This window comes from Staurois parvus, unplaced genomic scaffold, assembly GCF_062004578.1.
Source record: "Staurois parvus isolate SC_StPar_1 unplaced genomic scaffold, SC_StPar_1.0 ptg000332l, whole genome shotgun sequence".
Classification (NCBI taxonomy): Eukaryota; Metazoa; Chordata; class Amphibia; order Anura; family Ranidae; genus Staurois; species Staurois parvus.
Window position 1 is genome coordinate 1,359,244 of NW_028318128.1, and position 23,625 is coordinate 1,382,868.

The window sequence follows — 23,625 nt, forward strand, 5'->3', positions numbered from 1 at the left end:
GTTATACTTTAACTTGTTTCTAAAGAGTCCCTGAGTCAAATTTCAGAAATCAGCCCCTCAGACAGGGAGAGGGGATGGAGGGGCTTGAAGTTGCTCATTTGTGAGATGAGATGGGCAGACACACATTTGAATATACAGTTGCAAGAAAAAGTATGTGAACCCCTTTGGATTACGTGGAGTTTTGCATGAATTGGGCATAAAATGTGCTCTGAACGTCATCTAAGTCACAGCAATAGAAGAACACAGTCTGCTGAACATAATACTACACAAACATTAGATGTTGCCATGGTTTAATTGCACATAATATGTAAACATTCACAGTGCAGGGAGGAAAAAGTATATGAACCTTTGGACTTAACTGGTTGACCCTCCTTTGGCAGCAATAACCTCAACCAAACGTTTCCTGTAGTTGCAGATCAGACCTGCACAACGATCTGGAGTCATTTTGGACCACTCCTCTTCACAAAACTGTTTTAGTGTAGCAATATTCTTGGGATGTCTGGTGTGAATCGCTCTCTTAAGGTCATGCCACAGCATTTCAATCGGGTTGAGGTTAGGACTCTGACTGGGCCACTCCAGAAGGCGTATTCTGTGCTGTTGCAGCCATTGTTTTGTTGAATTACTTGTATGCTTTTGGGTCATTGTCCTGTTGCATCACCCATCCTCTGCAGAGCTTCAGTTGGCGGACAGATGGTCGTACGTTTTCCTGCAAAATGTCTTGATAAACTCTGGAATTCATTTTCCCATCAATGACAACAATCCGTCCAGGCCCTGAGGCAGCAAAGCAGCCCCAAACCATGATGCTCCCTCCGCCATGTTTTACAGTGGGGATGAGGTTTTGATGTTGGTGTGCTGTGCCTTTTTTTCTCCACACATAGTGTTGTGTGTTCTTCCCAAACAACTCAATCTTGGTTTCATCTGTCCACAGTATATTTTGCCAGTAGTGCTGTGGAACATCCAGGTGCTCTTTTGCAAACTTCAAACGTGCTGCAATATTCTTTTTGGACAGCAATGGCTTCCTCCGTGGTGTCCTCCCATGTACTCCATTCTTGTTTAATGTTTTCCTTATTGTAGATGTGTCAACAAAAATGTTAGCATGTGCCAGAGATTTCTGTAGGTCTTTAGCTGACACTCTGTGATTCTTCTTTACCTCATGCAGCATTCTGCGCTGTGCTCTTGCAGTCATTTTTACAGGACGACCACGCCTAGGGAGAGTAGCAACAGTGCTAAACATTCTCCATTTGTAGACAGTCTGTCTTACCGTGGACACATGAACATCAAGGCTTTTGGAGATACTTTTGTACCCTTTCCAGCTTCATACAAGTCAACAATTCTTGATCGTAGGTCTTCTGAGAGCTCTTTTCTGCGAGGCATGGTTCACATCAGACAGTGCTTCTTGAAACCAGTAAACCCAAAACAGGTGTGTGTTTTTTAAGGGCAGGACAGCTGTCAGCAACACATCCAATATCATCACACTGATTGGAGTCAAGGTTGGCTCACTCCTGGCTCCAATTAGCTCTGGGAGAAGTCATTAAGCTAGGGCCTCACATACTTTTTCCTCCCTGCACTGTGAATATTTACATGTTATGTGCAATTAAACCATGGCAACATCTAATGTTTGTGTAGTATTATGTTCAGCAGACTGTGTTCTTCTATTGTTGTGACTTAGATGACGTTCAGAGCATATTTTATGCCCAATTCATGCAAAACTCCATGTAATCCCAAGGGGTTCACATACTTTTTCTTGCAACTGTAATTATACTTATACATACACAATTATTATCTGAAGAACACAACTACACTTTTGACATTCTTTTACATCCTGTATTTCAATATTTTTCTTGTAATTCTATTTTATTATTAAATCCATTTTGAGTTTTTTTTTTGCACTGGAAGGACGTTTTCAATTTGGATATATCTCATTTGAAGAAAGGTATTCTTTCAATAAGCAACTGCAACACTGTCAGCAGCCAGGAAACTACTCATATCAGATTGAAGAACATTACTACCCAAAGCCTTATTATCAACTAAAGAAGCAGTAGTAGTGTCTGTGGCACCAGTATCAATTGAAGCATCAGACGTGGCTTGAAGATCAGTACTAGGAGGAGCAGTAGTAGTATCTGAACCACCAGTGGTGATTGTAGCATCAGAATTGGCAGGAAGGTCAGTACTAGAAGGAGGAGCAGTAGTCGTGTCTGAATCACCAGTAGTAATTATAGCATTAGAAGTGGCAGGAAGGTCAGTACTAGAAAGAAGAGTGGTAGTAGTGTCTGAATTTCCAGTAGTGATTGTAGCATCAGACGTGACAGGAAGGACAGTACTAGGAGTGGTAGTAGAGACTGAAACACCAGTAGTGATTATAGCATCAGAAGTGGCAGGAAGGGCAGTACTAGGAGTGGTAGTAGAGACTGAAACACCAGTAGTGAATATTGCATCAGAAGTGGCAGGAAGGGCAGTACTAGGAGTGGTAGTAGAGACTGAAACACCAGTAGTGATTATTGCATCAGAAGTGGCAGGAAGGGCAGTACTAGGAGGAGTGGTAGTAGAGACTGAAACACCAGTAGTGATTATAGCATCAGAAGTGGCAGGAAGGGCAGTACTAGGAGTGGTAGTAGAGACTGAAACACCAGTAGTGATTATAGCATCAGAAGTGGCAGGAAGGGCAGTACTAGGAGGAGGAGAAGTGGGAAGGGCAGTGCTAGGAGGAGAAGTGGGAAGGGCAGTGCTGGAAACAACTGTAATAGCAGAGGAAGAGACAGTAGACGTAGTGAGGTTAGTGGACAACATGAAGGAGCTGGTTGATGTCCCATAACTAAGGCTGCTGATGCCATTCTTATTGGAGGCAATGTAGGTTGCTTGACCTGGCATCTTCACTACTGTGACATATCCTCCTCCATTAGAGCCTACTCCGGCATGAACAGCAGCTATGCATATGGGAGAGTTCTGTAAAGATCAGTGAACATATAGGTTTAGGCATCATAAAAGGTCAAGAAATAAAGGTACAAGCAGGTTTATGTACATCAACATCATTCAAAACAATCGTAAAAAAGATTATGATAACTAAATCTATTTAAGGTAATCATGGGTTTATGAGGCAGTTATTTTCCTGCATGTAACTAATTCAATCTGTTCCAATTTATCTTCCCCTTGGGACTTTAAGGTAGCAAAAATGTGAAATATGTAACCATTTTCTACGTAAAAACGGTTTTACAAAACTTTATTGATACAAAACAATATACACAATTACTCTGGTACAGAAAGTGATTGCAATAAGGTACAGACTGATACCCTTAAACAATATTATAATAGATTATAACATATATTCAACTCCAAGAATTATGGCAATTCACTTACAAAGAGAAGTATCACTAACATGATTCTTCAAGTCAATTGATTCTCACTAGCAGCCTAACATAATTGCAACCTACTACCTTATACAGTGAGTATAACTCAAAAACTACAATCCAGAAAGCAGTTTACACTTACACATATGAATAATCCAAATAAATAAACATACAGTGCCACGCTTCCTTTAGAAACCCCAAAACACATGTGAATGCAAACAACTATAATGAAAAATAGTGAACAATTCTAGTTGCAAAGTCTCTTAATAGTGTTGCTTCTTCAACTTTAGAAAAACTCCATAGCTCTATATCTTCATAATACTTAATCCACCACCACAAACACCAGATGTGCCCTCATCTGAAGTTTTAAAAACATAAAAACCCTCCCCTGGGGAGGGGCTTGATGACATCACGACACTCTTAGTTTGCTGATACACTTACAATGTACATCAGGGAAGTGGAGGCTATCTTTGTATGCTTATGAAGGGCAATTTTGGATCCATATGCACATAAAACTTAATCCACCACCACAAACACCAGATGTGCCCTCACCTGGAGTTTTTGTCCTCACATATAGTTAGGTCAAAAACCGCATGTGTCCTTTGAAGTGGTCATATACTGGTGGGTATATCTTGTAAATAGAATCTTCCTACAATGGTAACTGGTCCCTTTAATCTTTCCTTCTCCACTCAGCACACATGTCAGAAAAGATTAGTAAAACACAATAGTGCTTTATCCTTTAAACACATTAGTTTATTAAAAACATAAAAATGGCCACTCACATTGTGTAGGTGCTCAGTCTCACCTGATATAATGCGCATATGGATCCAAAATTGCCCTTCATAAGCACACAAAGCCTCCACTTCCCTGATGTACAGGGTAAGTGTATCCGCGAGCGTCATGATGTCATCAAGCCCCTCCCCAAGAGAGGGTTTTTATGTTTTTAAAGCTCCAGGTGAGGGCACATCTGGTATTTTAAAGAAACTTTGCAACTAGAATTGTTCACTATTTTTCATTATAATTGTTTGCATTCACATGTGTTTTAGGGTTTTTATCCACTTGCCCTCCTGAGGATTTACCTTCCCCCCCTTCCTGACCAGGCCATTTTCTGCGTTATGGCGCTGCATCACTTTAACTGACAATTCTTGTTGGAGTTGAATATGTACTATATTTGAATATTATATTATTGTGTGATCTTACAAGTTCCTTTTATTATATAGATGCTTCTTGTTTTGCCCCCAAGGAAGATTTGTACTCTGCTAATCGAAATGCGTTGGAGCCGTTTCTGGCAGTATTGAATATTTAAAGAGATCTTATGGGAAAAATTTTATAATTTTTTTGCCTGAGGTATCAGTCTGTACCATGTTGCAATCACTTTTTGTACCAGAGCAATTGTACATATTCTTTTAAGATGTGTGATGTTGTAACATTTTTGTATCAAAGTTTTGTAAAAACCTTTTTACATAAAAAATGGTTACACATTTAACATTTTTGCTGCCTTAAGGTCCCAAGGGAAAGATAAATAGGAACAGATTAGGTTAAATAGTGATGGAGCAGAAATGAATTCCATTATAGATGTTTTTGGTTTAAAATCACATAGATACCGTAATTAAACTTTTGTTGCAGTAGTGACCTTAAAAAAATGAGGTATTGCTTCACTTCATTACAGACTTAGTAGCATATATTTTGATGTCACAGCTGGGGGAGTCTCTGTAAGGTCAGAACTAGGGATGAACTGAAATACACCTCTATCGGCCTTTGGCCGACATGAAAATAAGCACCGATACAGGTGCCAAAAATAACCTGGCCCCTCACCGCCGTCCTCAGCGAACTTATTCAATGAACCTGGCACAGGGCAAGAGATCAGTGAAGGAAAGATGGCCTCCACTCATCTCTATGCCCTTGGAGGACCAGAGCGATGTCATTATGTCACTTCTGCTTCCAGCACCTTGTAAACAATTAATTTTTTTTTATTTTTAAGCACTAGATCAATGCTTTTTTTGCTATCTCCAAGTGGCCCCAGCCTCTGGTCTGAAAGCCATGCAGCGCTTCTTGGGATTCACCAATTTTTATCGCCAGTTCATTCCTGACCATTCATTGCTGGTGGCCTCAATTACTTCTTTGTGAAAGGAACTTTCCATAATGGTATACAGACAGCAAAAAATAAACTAGCATGGGCTTTACCACTTCCTTACTTATCTAAAACAAAACAAAAAAAATAATCTATATATACACTTTAAAGGATAAGTTCACCTTTGGGAGCATGTTACGCGTTGCATGTGTTTCTAGGGTGGAACATATAACATGTTCCCAATGCTGCAGCTGCTGCCCATTGCCCCCCCCCGACAGAAATACAGGGAGAAGTTCCCCTGTACTAGCTGTCAGATTTGAAAACAGCATGGCCGTGTGGGGCTCTGCCACAGTGCTCTGTGAATGAATGTACTGCAAGTCCTGACAGGTCTTTAGGAGACCTGCATGGCACCAGTGATCTGCTGATCGCTGGTGCAATGCTTTACAGACAAAAATAATAAATGCACATTTTTTTACCTGCAAAAAATGTACAATTATTATTTTTGTGCAAAAGGTGAACTTATCCTTTAAGGTTGGTCCAGTAGCAGCTATTTTATGTAGTTGATTGTCCCTTTATCTATATTACATTAGCACTTAGGAAATCATCTGACTATAGTTGTGTAATAGTAGAAATAACATTGAGGAATCAAAGCAGACAGACAAGATTAAATAGGCAGTACTATTGTTTATACAGTATGAGGAAGGAAGAAAGGTCTCCTACCTCTGTGTAGATATCTGTTCCCCATATGGATAGGCTCTTTGTCAAACACCCAGATGGACAATACACACTGAAATATATAATTACAGAATTAAGAGGAGCTACTTTGAAACTGTGATATGCAGCATGGGTCTTTACTGGTACATTGCAGGACAAACATTTGGAGCTGCCAGCCATGGATGCAAGCTGGGAGACTGAATTGTAGAATGACATGCTACAGTGAGCGCTCCAAAGTGTCAGCAGCTGAACATTCAAGGAAAACGCATATAAAATCCTAATATAAGTACATATATGTAAATGCAGCGCTGTATAATATTAATAAAGATGAAGATTGCAAACTAGAAGTAAAAAGTCACAAATAAAATGCAGTCCTGTAATGGTGCTCGCTGTTTTTCCAGTGCAAATGATAGAAATGCGCACTAACCAGAAGCGTATTGGTAATACGCATATATATAAATATCTTGAAGATTCCCCTCTCTTTCTGGTCAGAGTGTAGATAGGAACTGGAAAATGTAGAGATGAAGCGCCCTCGTGTGGTAAAGATGAGATCCCACAGGCCAGAAGTATCCTTGCAGAGATGTATGGAATAAAACGTTCCCCCTCTCTGGAACTGGTATAGGGTCACACCGGGGATGTAAAGGTTGAAAAGCTCCTCACAGGAGACACAGGGAGAAACTCATAGTGTAGTATGTAAATAGATACTTTATTCATCAAAGAAGCATGGGTTAAAAATCACAATAGTGCCAGATGCAAGTGAATGACTGACCCTCCAAGATCAAAGATGGCCCGCCGGGCCTCCACGTGGCGCCGGCGGCGTGATGTCACAACGTCCTGGGCTCCACCTGACACATTTCATGCGCACGCGCACGCACGTCTTCTGAGGTAGAGACAGAGGAGACAGACTGAATTGTTTGTTGTCCAGTGGTTCCGGAGGAGGTGGAGCTGAGGTGGTGGCAGCTGGCAGGACTTCCGTATGCCGCGGCTGATGCTGTTGAGTTAGGATGTGGGCTGGAGTATGGGAGCACATGCACAGTGCGCACATGGTCTATGGAGGTGATCCACTTCCGCCCTATCTTGGATTGGGGCGGATGTGACATCAGGCGCTGATGATGTATATCCAGCGGGTGGCGACATTTAAGCTCCCCGCTGGATGCTGGTTTTTGGTGCCATTTTGAGCTATTATATGGCTGGCTAACTATGATGCAGATATAACTTAACCATTAGCCGCCCGGCCAATGGCCGTTTGGCGGCTTCAATTGTGTCCCTGCATTCCGGGTGCACGCCATTTGGCGTGCTCCCGCACATGCGCCGTTTGCGCTAATGCAGAGCGGCGCAGCAGTGCGATCTGTCACCGGCCGTGCACCTCGGACACGGCCGATGACAGATCCGAGTACCGGCTCCCGTTGCTGGTACCATGTGACCTGCTGTGACCAATCACAGCAGGTCACATGACAGTTGTATACAATGGATGGCTTCATTCATGATGCCATCCATTGTATACTAGTGCCTAGCTGTGAATGGTCACAGTTAATCACATGCACATGTCATGTGATTAGCTGTGACCAAATCACAGCTAAGCACAAAAAAAAAAAAGAAAAAAAAAAAAAAGCTGAATGAATCGATTTCATTCAGCTAAATGCTTGCTTATAGCAAAGTAATTCTTTGCTATAAGCAAACTGTGTAAAAAAAAAAAAAAAAAAAAAAATACTGATCACTTCCCCAAAGTAGTACAATGTTACAATGTTAGCGCTGAAACCTGAAAAATGGCCTGGGCAGGAAGGTGTAAAATTGCACGGTATTGAAATGGTTAAGGTGAGATACATACGGTTTGAGAACATAGAGAGAGGATATATTGTGGGGCTTCCTGAACATGATGTTGTGTATTATGTTATAGGCATTGCTGGTAAAGGAATGATTCCATATGTATGCATGTTAGCATTTAAAGGAGTGGACTGATTATTACTGAGGCTGAATATTGGACCTGATGGTGTACCTTCCCCCCCTCTTTCTGATGGTGGGAGTGTTGGGTATGTGTTTGGAATGGGGTGTTGGCATCTATGAGTCCCTAAGAGAGGGGCATCTCCATATTGAAGAAACCTTGATTGATTGTTTATGTATTGTTATGTTTAGATTATTATACAAGGGTTCTTTGGCTTATATGTCCTGTATGGATCCACCTATATAAACCTATACATGAATTGTTCTGCTGCTTGCTCCTCTATCAAGTAAGTGGTTCATTGTTGCTTGGTGTTTGGGTCTGCTGCCCCTCTCCATTTTCCTCTTCCCCTCTGTTTTATTTTATCTTTTGTGGGTTTCCTCTGGGTTAGGATACCATAATATTTGGGACATCAGGAAGAATAATGGATATGGATGCCCACTCAAGACTGCTTTGTCTACTCCCTACATGTGCTGATGCCCTGCATCCCCATCTGTATTGGTATGTGTGTTTGTGGAGAACAGTTTTCAATGTTTGTTTTCTTTGGACATTTCTTTACACGATTAATGTTTTCTATATATATATATATATGTGTGTGTGTGTGTGTGTATATATATATTTATATTATTTTTAGCTAAGGCAATTGATCTCTCTGCCTCCAATCTCTACGGTCCTGAGGAAGCTGACAAGCGAAACACGTCGACCCTTTGGAGGATAATGTTATAGAGAACATTGCTGATACACTTAGGCTGGTTTATCCATTTAATATTCCTAAACAAGTCAAATTTATGTTGTATTCAATAAAATGAGCAATTTTTTTATATATGAGAGTCTGTCCTACACTCTACCAGTAATGTACCATGCTGTTCTTTTGGGGTATTTTACAATTGTTTATCAGGAATGAGGTACCATGCAGTCTACAATATAATATTCAACTATGACATTCATAAATTATATTACCATTGTAGCCCTGTACAAAATATTTGCCCATAGTTTTCTGCCCTGGTAGGACAATGCTGCCTGTAGGACAAGAAGTGGTAGGAAATCTCTGCAACAGAGGCCCAGAAAGCTATAAACACCAGAAACGTGCGTGTAAAGCACTGCACCTTTTGTTATTGATATCTCAAGACTATAAAAAGTCAGTTTAATGTATAGTGCTAACCCAGGGTAAACTCTCAATGTAAAAGATGTAGTAGAAGCACCACACCAATGGTCTGAGAGTCCAAAAAAAAGTATTAATCAATTCAAGTAAGGTAAGTAAGCAGCCACCGAGTTGGTATTCCTCGTATTCCTCCTTTATCAGGGCTTGAAGGCTACATGAACTTAAAGTTAAGGTCTGTACAGGAAAGTGGATAGAGTTATAATATTGCTGATACTAGGAATACTAGTAGTTATAAGGTCACTGCACCCAACAGATGTTAGGAATTCCATAACTCTAACCAGTATTCTATAGTCTTAAATTCAAGTCCACTCACTATTAAGCTCTGATGAAGAGGGAGTGCCAGGCCCTCCATAACGAGTTGGTTATATTAGAAGCTAACAACTTGGTTATATTACAAGGTGGACTTTAATAACCTTACACTGGATTGGCCACTGTGGGACAGCCAATGTTTCTGTGCTGGGAGCGCACAGTGAGAGACTGCTCTTGGTCTCTGCTAATGATGGGTAGCTGGCTCTACTTTCCCACCCCCTGGCATTGAGACCTTTTTAAAGGGGGGCTGGGGCAGGCAATAAAGGGTCAACATACTATTACAAGTTACAACTATAGTAAGTTATAAAAATTACTACTTAGGTCACCCATTTTGGAAAATGTCATAATAATAAACTTACTTTGTGATATCATCTGTCAGATGATCTGCTGTGGTACAACAGGGAACTAAAACTAAAAACAAAAACTGTTGATTACTGGAAAAACACAATTCATATTAGCATCTACAAATAAAAGAGCTTCATTATATAGTACACAATTATTTACCATAAACTCTATCTAATCTCTAGAAATGTATTGGCTGAGAACACACCGAGCTACAATCTTAACAGAATGTCATTACAAGGGCATTACAAGTAAGTCTGGACAAGTTCCCAAACTTCTAGGGGAATTTTATCTGATAGTTAAATCTCAACTGCAGGCAAATAAATAATTATCCTTTGCAGTGGGGCTGTGCCCATAGTGCAAGGGTTACTTGCTCATTTATATTTAGGGGAACAAAAAAAGGATATACACTTGCCTGATCTTCCGCTCCTCCCCAACCACTAGACTGGTCCCCACAGCTTCTCCAACCCTGCGCTCTAGAGGTCTCGGGATATGAGGTCATAAAGGTCAGATCAGGGTCTATAGATCTGCTCTGGATAGGAGGACACAGAGGGACAGTCCACTGCTGGAGTATGGGGAAGTGCCATTTGCAAGGAGAGTGGAGGATCAGGTGAGTAAACGTTTTTTTTTCTCTTCCCTGGATAAAATGAAGAATTACCCCTATGAACCCCAATATTTTATTTGCTTGGATTTGGGCTTTAACAATGGTTGTGTTTTTCATGTACCACCAACTTTGTTTGGAGCAGCATGGAACCCTAATTCTTCTCCAAAATGCCACTCCGGCCAGGCAGCTTAAAAACTCTTATTACCTTTGGAGACTGGGTGGCAGATGATTAAGGGACTGCCCCACATGTGTAGCCCCAGACAATTAATATTTTCTGTTTTTTGGGGTCTGAGTTATCATTAGGCACAGTGGATCTGCTTTGGATGTCAAAGGTTGTATGCATACAAGCTCTAGTGATCTGGTTCTACCATGAGCTTCATATGTGGTTCTACCATGAGCTTCATAAAGTGAACCACTGGCTTTAATCAGTTTACATTTACATTTTGGAGGATCGTTTATAAATATTCTTGTCATTGCTGTGTGTAACAGCTCTAGCCCTTTTAACTTAAAGTGGAGTTCCTCTCAAAAGCAGAAGCTCCTCTTTTTTGCCTCCTCAACCCCCTACACTGCTATCTTTGGCACCTTTTGGGGGAGGGGGGAGGGAGCGGATACCTGTTTCGGCCCCCTTCTCACAGCCTGGTGCCTACAGTAGAGATGCCGGCGCCATGGAGGAGAGAAGAGGAGAAGGGACGCCATTCATTAAAAGTCAGTCGCTTTTGTAGCTGCTGACTTTTAATAAACACAAAAACCGCTGGAACTCCGCTTTAAACTAAATCAGAAACTTACCTGCATATCCAGATTTGCAGGACTGTATGTGAGACTCTGCAAGACATGCACATGTACAGTTAATTAATAAAGGAAAACACAATGTGGTGGATTTACTAAAGGCAAAACAAATGTGCACTCTGCAAGTACAGAGCTTAGTCAATGAAGGGGAGCTATGCTGACGTCCACCATCCAGTCATGTGCAAGAAAAAATGCTGTTTTTAAAAATATTTCCTTGCATGTGATTGGGTATTCTATGTAAAGTGAGGTGTAGCGCACACCTGAAGGAGCCACTAGTATGATAAGCCCTCTCAAACTGGTTGTTCTCCTGAGTAGCTCGACTGACGCCTCTGACGCCACCCCACTGAAAAAAGATGAACAACACCAGATTAGATTGACAATGAGTATGTTAAAAAATAAAGTCAAAACCATTCAGAACTGTGTCCAAAATGTCACAACACACTTTTACCATGAGGTAATTCTACACCAGAACTGAATCCAGGAGCAACACCTAGAGTAACTGGGCTCAGGTTTTATAAGATACTCTGTCCAGCTTAAACTACGAGGCGGTATCAAAAAGTTTCAAGACTAGTTTTGTAACAGGCCAACAGATGGCAGCACGCACAGTCACAGGGTGCACCGGCCTTCATAAGTCAGTGTGCCAAAAGACATCATCATGTATACATCGGGAGCTGTGCAACTGGTGCTATTCTAACCACTTGCAATACCATGCCTGCTATTTCATCATGGACAGCAAGTTAGAACAAAGAGCCATTTCGGACCATTCTCTATAAACCTTAGAGATGGTTGTGCATGAAAATCCCAGTAGATCAGCAGTTTTTGAAATACTCAGACCAGCCCGTCTGGCACCAACTACCATGCCATGTTCAAAGTCACTTAAATACCCATTCAGATGCTCCGTTTGAACTTCAGCAAGTCTTCATCACTTCTAGATGCCTAAATGCATTGAGTTGCTGCCATGTAATTGGTTGATTAGCAGTTTGTGCTACCAAGCAATTGAACAGGTGTACCTAATAAAATGGCCAGTGAGTGTATACAGTATGTACAGCTATAAATATTTATTATTTACATACCTGTATACGCAATTGCTAAGAAAATAAGGGTCAACGTGGATAGCATTCTGTAGAAAATAAATTCAAAAGTCACCTGATAACATGTTTTAAAGTAGAGCAGAATTAAACTTTCAATCAACATTACCTATTTTTAATCCTTATACTGCTAGCATTAGTAAGTAGATACTGTAGGATGGTATTTTATATTATATTTACTTGTTTTATACTGTTCACAGGAAGTCCCCAGGGGTTCCCCTGTGATCTACCCATCAATCACAGGCAGTTGACTGGTAGATCTCATCACCATTGCCAACACTCTCCTGTCACTTACCCTGCACGCAAAGTGGCGCAGGGAAGCAACAAGTGTCTGAGCTGTTCCCAACCAGCCCCTCATCCCCTCCTGTCCATCCCAGGTGCTTGTATGTGACATCACATGTACATGCCCCTCATGTAATGTGCCCTATTCCCCCCATGTAATGTGCCCTGCTCCCCTCCGGCTTAATGTTCCCTGCCCCCCCACTTACTGTGCCCTATTGCCCCATGTCCTGACCCCCTGTATTCTGCTCTGTTTCCTAGGTCTTTTACAATCCTATAGTCTAAAATTAAAATGTAGGTGCTAACCCTTCACATTAATTAAATGTGTTCTTATACATATATCTTATATATATATCATGAAATATTACCCACAGTGTAATCAATAAAAAAAAACCAAAACACTATAGTGCCAAAAGTATTTGGACACCCCTCCAAATCATTGGATTCAGGTGTTCCAATCACCTCCATGGCCACAGGTGTATAAAATCAAGCACCTAGACATGCAGACTGCTTCTACAAACATTTGTGAAAGAATGGGTCGCTCCAGGAGCTCAGTGAATTCAAGAGTGGTACCATGATAGTTTGCCACCTGTGCAATCTGATGGACGTGTCTGGGTTTTGTCAGGGCTCCGGGGTGTGACCAGAGGTATGTGACTGACGCAGGGAAACGCAGGCTTCAGATATGTTATAAACAATAAGACAATTTATTAAAGACTAACAATACAAACATAACACAGTGCAAACGAACCAAACCACCCACAGATAACAATATATACAATGCAAGCGTTGTCAGGCAGGCCGGGTCAATAACAATCGGGCAGGTAGGAACAGGGGGTCAGGCAGAGAATGGTCGGGGTCACAAGCCAGGGATGAAACAGGAGAAGTCAGCAGAGGTCCGGAATCAGGCAGGGTCAGCAACGAATCAGACAGAGACAGGAACAGGAACAGGAATGCAGGAACAAGATACAGGGCCCAGGAAAACCACACACCAAGGCAAAGACTGCAGGTCTGGCCATCACTTAAATACACCTGCATAAGCAGTTTCAGGTGTTTGGCTGGCTGCAGGGTTGAGTCTCTGATTGCTGGGAGCACCCGCTGGCCAGCCCTGGTACTGCAGCCCACAAGGCAGGTGAGTCCCACCATTACTGGCCAGTCCATTCCTGACAGGTTTGGTGGTTGCCTGACTGCATTGTGCCAAGTGTAAAGTTTGGAGGGGAGTTTATGGTGTGGGGTTGTTTTTCAGGGGTTGACCTTGGCCACTTAGTTCTAGTGAAGGGAACTCTTAAGGTGTCAGCAAACAAGACATTTTGGACAATTTCATGCTCCCAAATTTGTGGGAACGGTCTGGGGATGACTCCTTCCTGTTCCAACATGACTGCGCACCAGTGCACAAAACAAGGTCCATAAAGACATAGATGAGTGAGTTTGGGGTGGAGGAACTTGACTGGCCTGTACAGAGTCCTGACCTCAACCCGACAGAACACCTTTGGGATGAATTAGAGCGGAGACTGCGAGCCAGGCTTTCTCGTCCTACATCCGTGCCTGACCTCACAAATGCACCTCTGGAAGAATGGTCAAACATTCCCATAGACACACTCCTAAACCTTGTGGACAGCCTTCCCAGAAGAGTTGAAGCTGTTATAGCTGCAAAAGGTGACACTATCATAGGTACTCGTTCATCCAAAACAATTTAACATAAAAGCTCAAAAAGAGTATCCATAGTGTAATAAATTTTATTTAAAAGAGAATTAAAAGCAAGGTGTAAATGCACTCACATGAAGTAGGTGCCTATGGGGGCACCAAAACAAACTGCTTACTAAGGGGATCCTATCCCTTACACCGCTGCTTGTAACCATGGAGCCCTCATACACTCAAAGAAAGTGGATGTGACGTTGGAGAAGGACCGGATGTGATATCAGCGGCTCAGCTTCTATGCCTTTAGATTCACTTTCTGAAAGGAAAGGAAAGGTTTTCAGACAAATCTGTTGGGGTGTACTCATTTATGCTGGGCACTATATATATGAGTGTGTGTGTGTATATTGTGACAGTGTGGCAATCTGTCACCCAGGATTCTCAACAAGGCAGGTTGAGGGGCTCCAGGGTAAGTGTTTGATGCAGAGGAAAGTGGCTTTTCACTTTCCTCCTTTGTTTGTAAGGTCTGTTTTGGGAACTGGAGCCTGGAGATTTCAAAGAGATCTGGGAGGGATGAAATCTCCAATCCTGGGACCAGGTTTTGGGAATGGCCAGGAGACTGATTGCACAGGTGTGTGCAGGCCTTTTCAGAGAGTCAGGATCAGAGTTCTGGGCTCCACCCCGGCAGATAGGAGTCAGGAGGGCTCCACCTGGAAGACAGGAGTCAGGAGGGCTCCACCAAGGAGAGGTGGAGGCCAAAAGCGGCAAGGAGCTGCTTGGGAGTAGCTTTGTGCTAGTGGCCAGCTGTGTGCAAGAGCCATAATTCTTGAAGAAGTCTGCAGGAGACAGACATCAAGCTGAGTGTAAGCCAGGAGGCTGAATCATTGTTTTGTTTGATGGTGGATACCCCTGCGTGGGAATCTTTATGTTATGGGACATTTGTTTAAATAAAATTGGGCAAAAAGGCCCTTAAAGAAGCAAGTAGCTGTGTGCTCTAAATGAAAAGCTCTACCACCTTGAAGCGAGTTCCCACAATATATATCAATCACTGTGGGTAATATCTCATGATATATGGTAGTACATGAACATGTTAAATTACTGTGAAGGTATAGTGTTTACCTTTTCATTTCTGCACATATTAGACGTGTATTTTACACTTAAAGGGCAGCTGCCTTTTGTTTTTATTTTGTTTTATGCACAAATTTATTCACATTTAGTCTATACTACAAAAACAAATATTGCCATGCTCCGCTAAAGTGCTTGGGTTTGGCTCAGAGAAAAGGTGGCAATCCTACCCCATGTACAAACTATGTATTGCAAACTATACTTCAAAACATTTTTAAAGTATTCACAGTTTTTGCTTAGCAGATTTACATTTACCACATGCACATTTATTTCTGAAAATCTTTAGAAAAACTTTAGTTCTCCTAAAAGCCACACCTCACATACTTCCACTTGCTGTTGTAAAGCAGGCACTTCACCTGCCTGAAGGAACAGAAGAGGGCGACAAACTAAGTGCAGTATATAAGGAACTTTATTAGGTAAAAGACAAATATCAGCACACATAAAATTGGTGTGAAACAGTGCATCTCAACCAACACAGTCAAGTCACAGCAGTATCCCTCTGGGCTAGCACCTTAGTCCATGCCAGCAAGTAAGAAACAGTGTCACTGCCCGGGTGTATAGATGTAAGCAGAAAGTGCCAAGCACCAGGAAGCCGAGGCCTCAGTGGAACACAAATGCCGGACTGGAAATGCTGTGACATGTCGGAGGAGCACAAGGGGGCATGATTTCACATTCCAGAGCTGCCTTGCTCTTTTCTCAAGCTGTGGCTTGAGAAAGGGACGAGACAGCTCCGAAACGCATAACCATGCCCCCCCTTGTGGTCCACTAATGTGTGAGAGGACAGAGCTCTATCCGTTTGGAGTTTACAGTCCCTTGAAAAAGTATTCATACCCCACAGTTTGTCATGTTACAACCAAAAATGTAAATGTATTTTATTGGGACTATATGTGATAGAACAACACAAAGTGACACATAATTGTGAAGTGGAAGGAAAATGTTAAATGGTTTTCAATTTTTTTTACAAATAAATATCTTTAAAGTGTGACGTGCATTTGTATGCAGCCTCCTTTACTCTGATACTCCTAACTAAAATCTAGTGGAACCAATTGCCTTCAGAAGTCACCTAATTAGTAAATAGAGTCCACCTGTGTGTAATTTAATCTCAGTATAAATACAGCTGTTCTGTGAAGCCCTCAGAGGTTTGTTAGAGAACATTAGTGAACAAACAGCATCATGAAGGCCAAGGAACACACCAGGCAGGTCAGGGATAAAGTTGTGGAGACATTTAAAGCAGGGTTAGGCTACACAAAATATTCCAAGCTTTGAACATCTCACGGAGCACTGTTCAATCCATCATCTGAAAATGGAAAGAGAATGGCACAACTACAAACCTACCAAGACATGGCCGTCCACCTAAACTGACAGGCCAGGCAAGGAGAGCATTAAGCAGAGAAGCAGCCAAGAGGCCCATGGTAACTCTGGAGGAGCTGCAGAGATCCACAGCTCAGGTGGGAGAATCTGTCCACAGGACAACTATTAGTCGTGCACTCCACAAATCTGGCCTTTATGGAAGAGTGGCAAGAAGAAATCCATTCTCCCATTTGCAGTTTGAGAGAAGCCATGTGGGGGACACAGAAAACATGTGGAAGAAGGTGCTCTGGTCAGATGAGACCAAAATTTTAGTTTTTGATCTAAAAGCAAAACACTGTGTGGCGGAAAACTAACACTGCACATCATCCTGAACACACCATCTCCACCATGAAACATGGCGGTGGAAGCATCATGTTGTGGGAATGCTATTCTTCAGCAGGGACAGGGAAGCTGGTCAGAGTTGATGGGAAGATGGATGGAGCCAAATACAGGGCAATCTTAGAAGAAAACCTGTTAGAGTCTGCAAAAGACTTGAGACTGGGTAGGAGGTTCACCTTCCAGCAGGACAATGGCCCAAAACATACAGCCAGAGCTACAATGGAATGGTTTAGATCAAAGCATATTCATGTGTTAGAATGGCTCAGTCAAAGTCCAGACCTAAATCTAATTGAGAATCTGTGGCGAGACTTGAAAATTGCTGTTCACAGGCGCTCTCCATCCAATCTGACAGAGCCTGAGCTATTTTGCAAAGAAGAATGGACAAAAATTTCACTCTGTAGATGTGCAAAGCTGGTAGTAGAGACATACCCAAAAATACTTGCAGCTGTAATTGCAGCAAAAGGAGTATTGACTCAGGGGGGCTAAATACAAATGCACACCACACTTTTCTGATATTTATTTGTAAAAAAGTTTGAAAACCATTTATCATTTTCCTTCCACTTCACAATCATGTGCCACTTTGTTTTGGTCTATCACATAAAATCCCAATAAAATACAGGTATGAATAGGTATGAATACTTTTTCAAGGCACTGTACGTGGTCTCCAGTCTCCCTGTGCTGGGTTTCTTCCAGGTTCACCAGTTTTCTCTCACATTCACACATACCAAAGGCATGCTGGAAAGCTAAAGTGAAGCTCATTCAAAAGTGAAAGTGCTGTTTATTCGACCCCCACCCCCACCCCTAACACCTTTGACTGTTTTTTTACAGAGAGAGGGTACCTTTTTTGACAAGTACCCTTTCCCACTGTCTCAGTTCTCACCAAGTGAGAATGATGTGCAGGTAATGGGCAAAGACACGCCCCATGCCCCCCTTCCACAGCCTCCTGGAACGTATCAGACATCTCAGGAGGCTGCAGGACCAGTCTCACAGTGGAAAGCCGACTGTTAATTCTCAGGAAGTCACAGCCTGCTCCCATTTCCAAAATTGTGGTTGTGGGGTCCCCCAGTGATAAGAAAAACAAGCTGCAGGAAGACAGCTCTGAACCCCAGGTACTGATATGTACCTAACTTTTACAGTATTTATGGCTGCTGGCCTTTTTTTTTTTCTTTTTCTTTTTTTAAAAGAAGAACGAAGTTCCTCTTTAATTGGCTTCTAACTATAATGGCCCTAGTATATGTATGTACGTATATGAGTTGGGGACCCTAGATTGTAAGCTCTTTGAGGGCAGGGACTGATGCAAATTAATAGTATGTAAAGCTAGGTAAATTGATGGCACTGTTTAAATACAATAAATAAAAACAAAAAAGCTTACTATTTTTTTGTTTAGTCAATAACGTTTGTTCTGAAACATGTACAGTATGCAGACAAAGCAATTTTACAAAGATCATTACTAAAGAGTTACTAGAATTTGATATTCATGGAATTGTGAAATAATCGGAGGACTAAAAATGAAACTGCTGAAGGTTGCAGAATCGCACACCAGAATCTGGACAAGGACATGTTCACATCATGTAAGAATGGCTAATTCAACCAATTATTTCATAAAAAGGGTGCAGTGTTTCGTTTTAAAAAAACAAAAAATATACAACTGCCCCTAAATTCTAAAATTGATTTCTCGTGTTTTTTAAAAAAAATAAACATTTACATAATAAGCCAGTATTAAACCATGCATTTTCTCTTAGATTGTAAGCTCCAAGGAGCAGGACCCTCCTAACCCTCTTGTATTGAACTGTATTGTCTCCCTTTATATTATAAAGCACTGAGCAATCTGTTGGCGCTATATAAATCATGTATAATAATAATTGTCAGCAGTTTCAATCAACCCAAAATGTAAAAATGTGAATTTAAATATGTATCATAAATGACATTTAAAAAAAAAAAAATGTCGCTTTTAAGAAAATAAACATGCTGGTGGACAGTTACAGCCATTTTTTTTTCTTCTTTTTTTTTTTAGCTTGGCCTAGTTTTTTAATTGTCCCTTACTGTTAAAAGGAATTTAAATATTGAGAATTCACTCCATTGCTAAATGTTTGAACAGAAAGAGCTGCTCTCTACCGTGTTTACAGGACAAACTCCACCACAGCTTTCAGGGCTATCAAAACTACTAGTGGCACAGGCTGTGGTATGTCAACCACATGGATTCTGCATTCATGCTCCATCACTAGGAACATTGTGTTTGATTTGAATTTTGTTTATTGGCCTAAAAATGTTTAAACTATATTTTTTCAGCAATCAATATGTTTTGGCACTGCATGGAAGCAAGGGGTGTTGCTAGACTCTATCAGAAAAAATGAGGAAGGGTTGTAACAGCGCAAACACTGCAAAGTCCTGGGAAATGGTAGTATGGGTGATGGTGGTATTAGTGGCTACTGTATGAAGAGCGTAGGATTCCGTGTGGCACTGAGGGCAAGGCTTCCAAATAAGCTGTAGCAACTTCTGTAGATGAGAAAAAGGAGAGAAGCGCCTCTAAGTGCAATAAGTCTTTTAATTCAAGTCTAAATGTAGAAACACTCACATGTGTGAAGTAATCATAAGCATAAAAACCGTGGTTAACAATAGTTAACGGTGGGGTGGTAACCCGGGTGAAGAGCCGTCATCTCTCTGCGATGTGGGGAGGTCAGCTCTCGGCTGGAACAGCGTGGTGGCTGGAGGGGGAACAGTGGTGAGGCCAGCCTTCATGCACGTCCTCCCTCAAAGCCAGATGGAACGCACGCTGGAACGTAGCGGCGGCGTGGCCGTGATGACGTCAGATCCCAGGGTGCACTGCGACGCGTTTCGGAGCATGCACTGGCCGTGGAAGGCGGAAGTGCACTCCTTTTTCAAGCTTGACGTCATCACGGCCACGCCGCCGCTACGTTCCAGCGTGCGTTCCATCCGGCTTTGAGGGAGGACGTGCATGAAGGCTGGCCTCACCACTGTTCCCCCTCCAGCCACCACGCTGTTCCAGCCGAGAGCTGACCTCCCCACATCGCAGAGAGATGACGGCTCTTCACCCGGGTTACCACCCCACCGTTAACTATTGTTAACCACGGTTTTTATGCTTATGATTACTTCACACATGTGAGTGTTTCTACATTTAGACTTGAATTAAAAGACTTATTGCACTTAGAGGCGCTTCTCTCCTTTTTCTCTTCTAGACTCTATCACCCCAGGTTTGTATTCATGGTCACCAAGGGGTTTATTTACTAAAGCTGGAGAGTCCAAAATCAGACTCCCTTCTGCATAGAAACCAATCAGCTTCTAACCTCAGCTTGTTGAATGAAGCTTTGGCAATGAAACCTAGAAGCTGATTGGTTTCTATGCAGAAGGGAGTCTGATTTTGGACTCTCCAGCTTTAGTAAATAAACTCCCAAGTGTCCCTGGTTTCAGTTGCGGTAATTGTTGCTATCACTTCAGGAATTGTGTTCTAGAAACATACACCTTTCCTGAACTATGTTTTGCACATTTTTTGTAAAGTAGATTGTGTTAGACCCGGATCTCTTTCAAAGGGGATTTTTAATAACAATTAAAGACAATCACAGTTAACAGCTTACTTCAATGCTGCTTAATTAGGGCAAACAATACAAGATGGAATGGAAACAGTAGCTTTGCATGGAGCTTTTCGGGGGCATTTTGTGAATTCAGGTTTTTTGGTCTATGATGTTTGGCAGCAAAGGAACTAATAGCAGGACAGTGCAGTATTAAAGGGAAAATAGAACAATGGAAAGTGAGTCAAAAGGAGAAAGGTGGGAAAACCGATGGTATGTTTTGCAAAAAAATACTCTCCCACTTGCCATGTTATCCTAAAAGCCCAGCAACATTTAAATCTAAGTGCATAGAGGTATCCTGGGTCTTTTACCACTTCCCCTCTCACACCTGTACACCCCCTATAGACCAGAGCAGTTTTTACATCTCTGCTGTGGACCTTCTTATTTAACAATAAAAGTGTTACTAAAGTCAAACATTTTTTTTAAATTAAAATAACAAACATGTTATACTTACCTACTCTGTGCAGAGGCATTGCACAGAGCAGCCCCTATCTGGGGTCCCCCAACGGTGATCTTGGCTCCTCCTCTTCTTCCTGTGTCCCCATAGCAAGCCGTTGGTATGGAGGAACACAGTGTCTGCTTTCTCCCAAGCTGCGTGTCTATGGAGCCATGCTCCAGTGGGCCCCGCACCCCACTTCCTCCTCATTGCATTTGATTGACAGAGAGGAAAAAGATGAAAAGGGAGAATAGATGCAGCCGTGCACAGCGCTGGATCTATTCTTCCCTCTCTTTCTCTTTGCACAGGGGAGGGGGGAGCAGAGAAATAGAAAATGTTTTTTACCTTAAGGCAAGGAATGCATTAAGGTGTAAAAACAGTTTCAGCTTTAGTATCACTTTAAGACAACAAAGTAATACATATACAGTATTGTGTTTTTAAGGAAAAACACGTTTTCTTTTTGTAATATCGTCTTGCACATTTTTTTTTTTTTTTACACAATCTAAATACAAACAAGTCACAGAACCAAATAAAAACACTTTTTGATTTCTTTTTTGACCATTTTTCATTTGAAAAAATCATGTTGCTCTAGATAACAGTATAATTTTCATTTTGCAATTTCTCCTGCTTAAAATGTCACTGAAATTATGATTCTGGTACAAAGCATTGCAACGTTTTTTACAACAGAAAAAAACATTTTTTTTCTTTCAATTTTGTGCTTTTAAAATGTGACACTAAAAAAATGAACAAACAAAACAAAAGAAAGAGAAAAAAGTTTAACAATTAATGGCTAATAAAATAGAAAAAAAAAGGAAAACAATAGTTAAAGGAAGGAGCAGAATAAAAAGTTAATTAGGGCTGATTAGAGTAAACTAAGGGTTAATAAGGGGTTAAATAGACAAATTTTCTGAAACAAAAACTTTTTTTTTTTTTACTTGTTGGCCTGGTTTTACATGTCAATATCTGCTAATAGAAGCTTATCCATACAGATGAACAGAACAGAGTAGATTTAATAGTAACTATTTTACTTTTTATCTCTCTATTTCATTTCTGAACAGTGATGATAAACACTGTGGGCCCATTCACACAACTTTCGGTGCAGGAAACACGCTTTTCCTCGTTTATTTCCCACACAGGTAGGGAATACGCTGCCCTGTGTTAGATTCTCTTCTGCGGGTATTGCCTCTACTAATCAGGATGAACAGCTACTGTATGAGTGATACAACACACAATATAAATCTAGTCTATTCCAAATCAATAGTAATAGATATATAAAATACAAAATTTACCTGTCTAAGGTTGCAGTACCGTCTTTAGATGAATATCTGGCGCTTCTTTAATATATTTGTTCTCTTTTCCTAAGAGCCTTCATCATTCTATTTTGCATGATTTTACTATGTAATCAATGAAATAGTACTGACAACAGACACATGGAAATAAAGGTCCCTGTCTTCAGTCTGTTTCTGAATGTCAGTAAAACATAGAGTGGAGAGCAAATAGAAACATTTGTATTTAGTTGCTGTTCTAAGCTTCAAAGAGATGATTTTATGTACCATATTGTGCTTTGTGTTTTAAAATGTAAAAATCAGTAAACATTACCCATCACATACTTTAATGGAAATGGCTTATGACAGGAGGGTACTGTGGCAACTATAGGTTGGCACCAGTATCAATACAATGTTAAAAACATATATTTCTAGCACACAGTGATCTTCAAATTAGCATCCAGAAGTTTATTAAAATGATCACCTCACAGCAAAGAATTGCAAAGTTTCAGGGCCATGTAGGACCCCTTCATCAGGCATGTGATGAAAACATCACTGTTCTTTGCTGGACATATATGCATTTAACCTAACTATGTAAAAACTTAATACAAATTCTTGTTTAAAAAAAGACATGCCATTTTGGTACAACTTTTTTAACATACTGTACATAAAGTTAAGACCTTGACTGATCCAGGGAAAGGGAAACTTTTACAATGCATAGTCCACTTTGGCTTGAAGGGTTTTCTATGTATCATTCAGACATGTTAAAGTGAACTTGTGCGTTGCCAGTGCAGGGCAAAGCAAAAGCGTTGTCACAAAGTGCCCTGTCTGGAATCTGTTTCAGTATGAAATGCCACCTTGGAGTCCTGAATGGAGACACTGAGACTCTGTCAAGAAGACCCTGTGACTCAGACTCCTAAAGAGTGAAATCAATTGAATGAAGAAGGAATTGAGTATAGATTCAGAAGGGCAATGGGCCAAAGCTATCGGAGGCACCACTGCTGGCATCCCAAAACTCTACTGTAACTTGACCCAAGTGAGGAATGAGGACCTATCTAATCTGTCCAAGAAAAACTTGAGAAAACCAAGTAGAAGATGCTCTTTGCTGTTTGACTTTGAAAGCTTTGGAGAGTGGTTGTTCAGAGCTTCTACTAGCTGCAGATTCTTTGAAGGAGACTTGACTAGTCAACAAAGAGTGAGATCGTTTACATTTTGCCAGATGGTGTGGTCTACCAAAGGGGCCCATCAGTTAA

The 23,625-nt window shown here is 41.3% G+C and overlaps 1 protein-coding gene across 1 annotated transcript in view; it reads right to left on the reverse strand.

The window, feature by feature from the left end:
• Nucleotides 1-1,871: 1,871 nt before the first annotated feature.
• LOC149457266 (uncharacterized) overlaps nucleotides 1,872-23,625 on the reverse strand; it is a 33,833-nt gene continuing 12,079 nt past the window's right edge. Inside the window, exons 2-6 of the mRNA XM_089683960.1 lie at nucleotides 11,532-11,614; nucleotides 11,272-11,307; nucleotides 9,899-9,950; nucleotides 6,136-6,202; nucleotides 1,872-2,943 (exon numbers count right to left, since the gene is read on the reverse strand). Coding sequence (XP_089540086.1) covers nucleotides 1,942-2,943; nucleotides 6,136-6,202; nucleotides 9,899-9,950; nucleotides 11,272-11,307; nucleotides 11,532-11,614 — 1,240 coding nt within the window. The 3' untranslated portion in view covers nucleotides 1,872-1,941. The remainder of the gene's footprint in view (nucleotides 2,944-6,135; nucleotides 6,203-9,898; nucleotides 9,951-11,271; nucleotides 11,308-11,531; nucleotides 11,615-23,625) is intronic.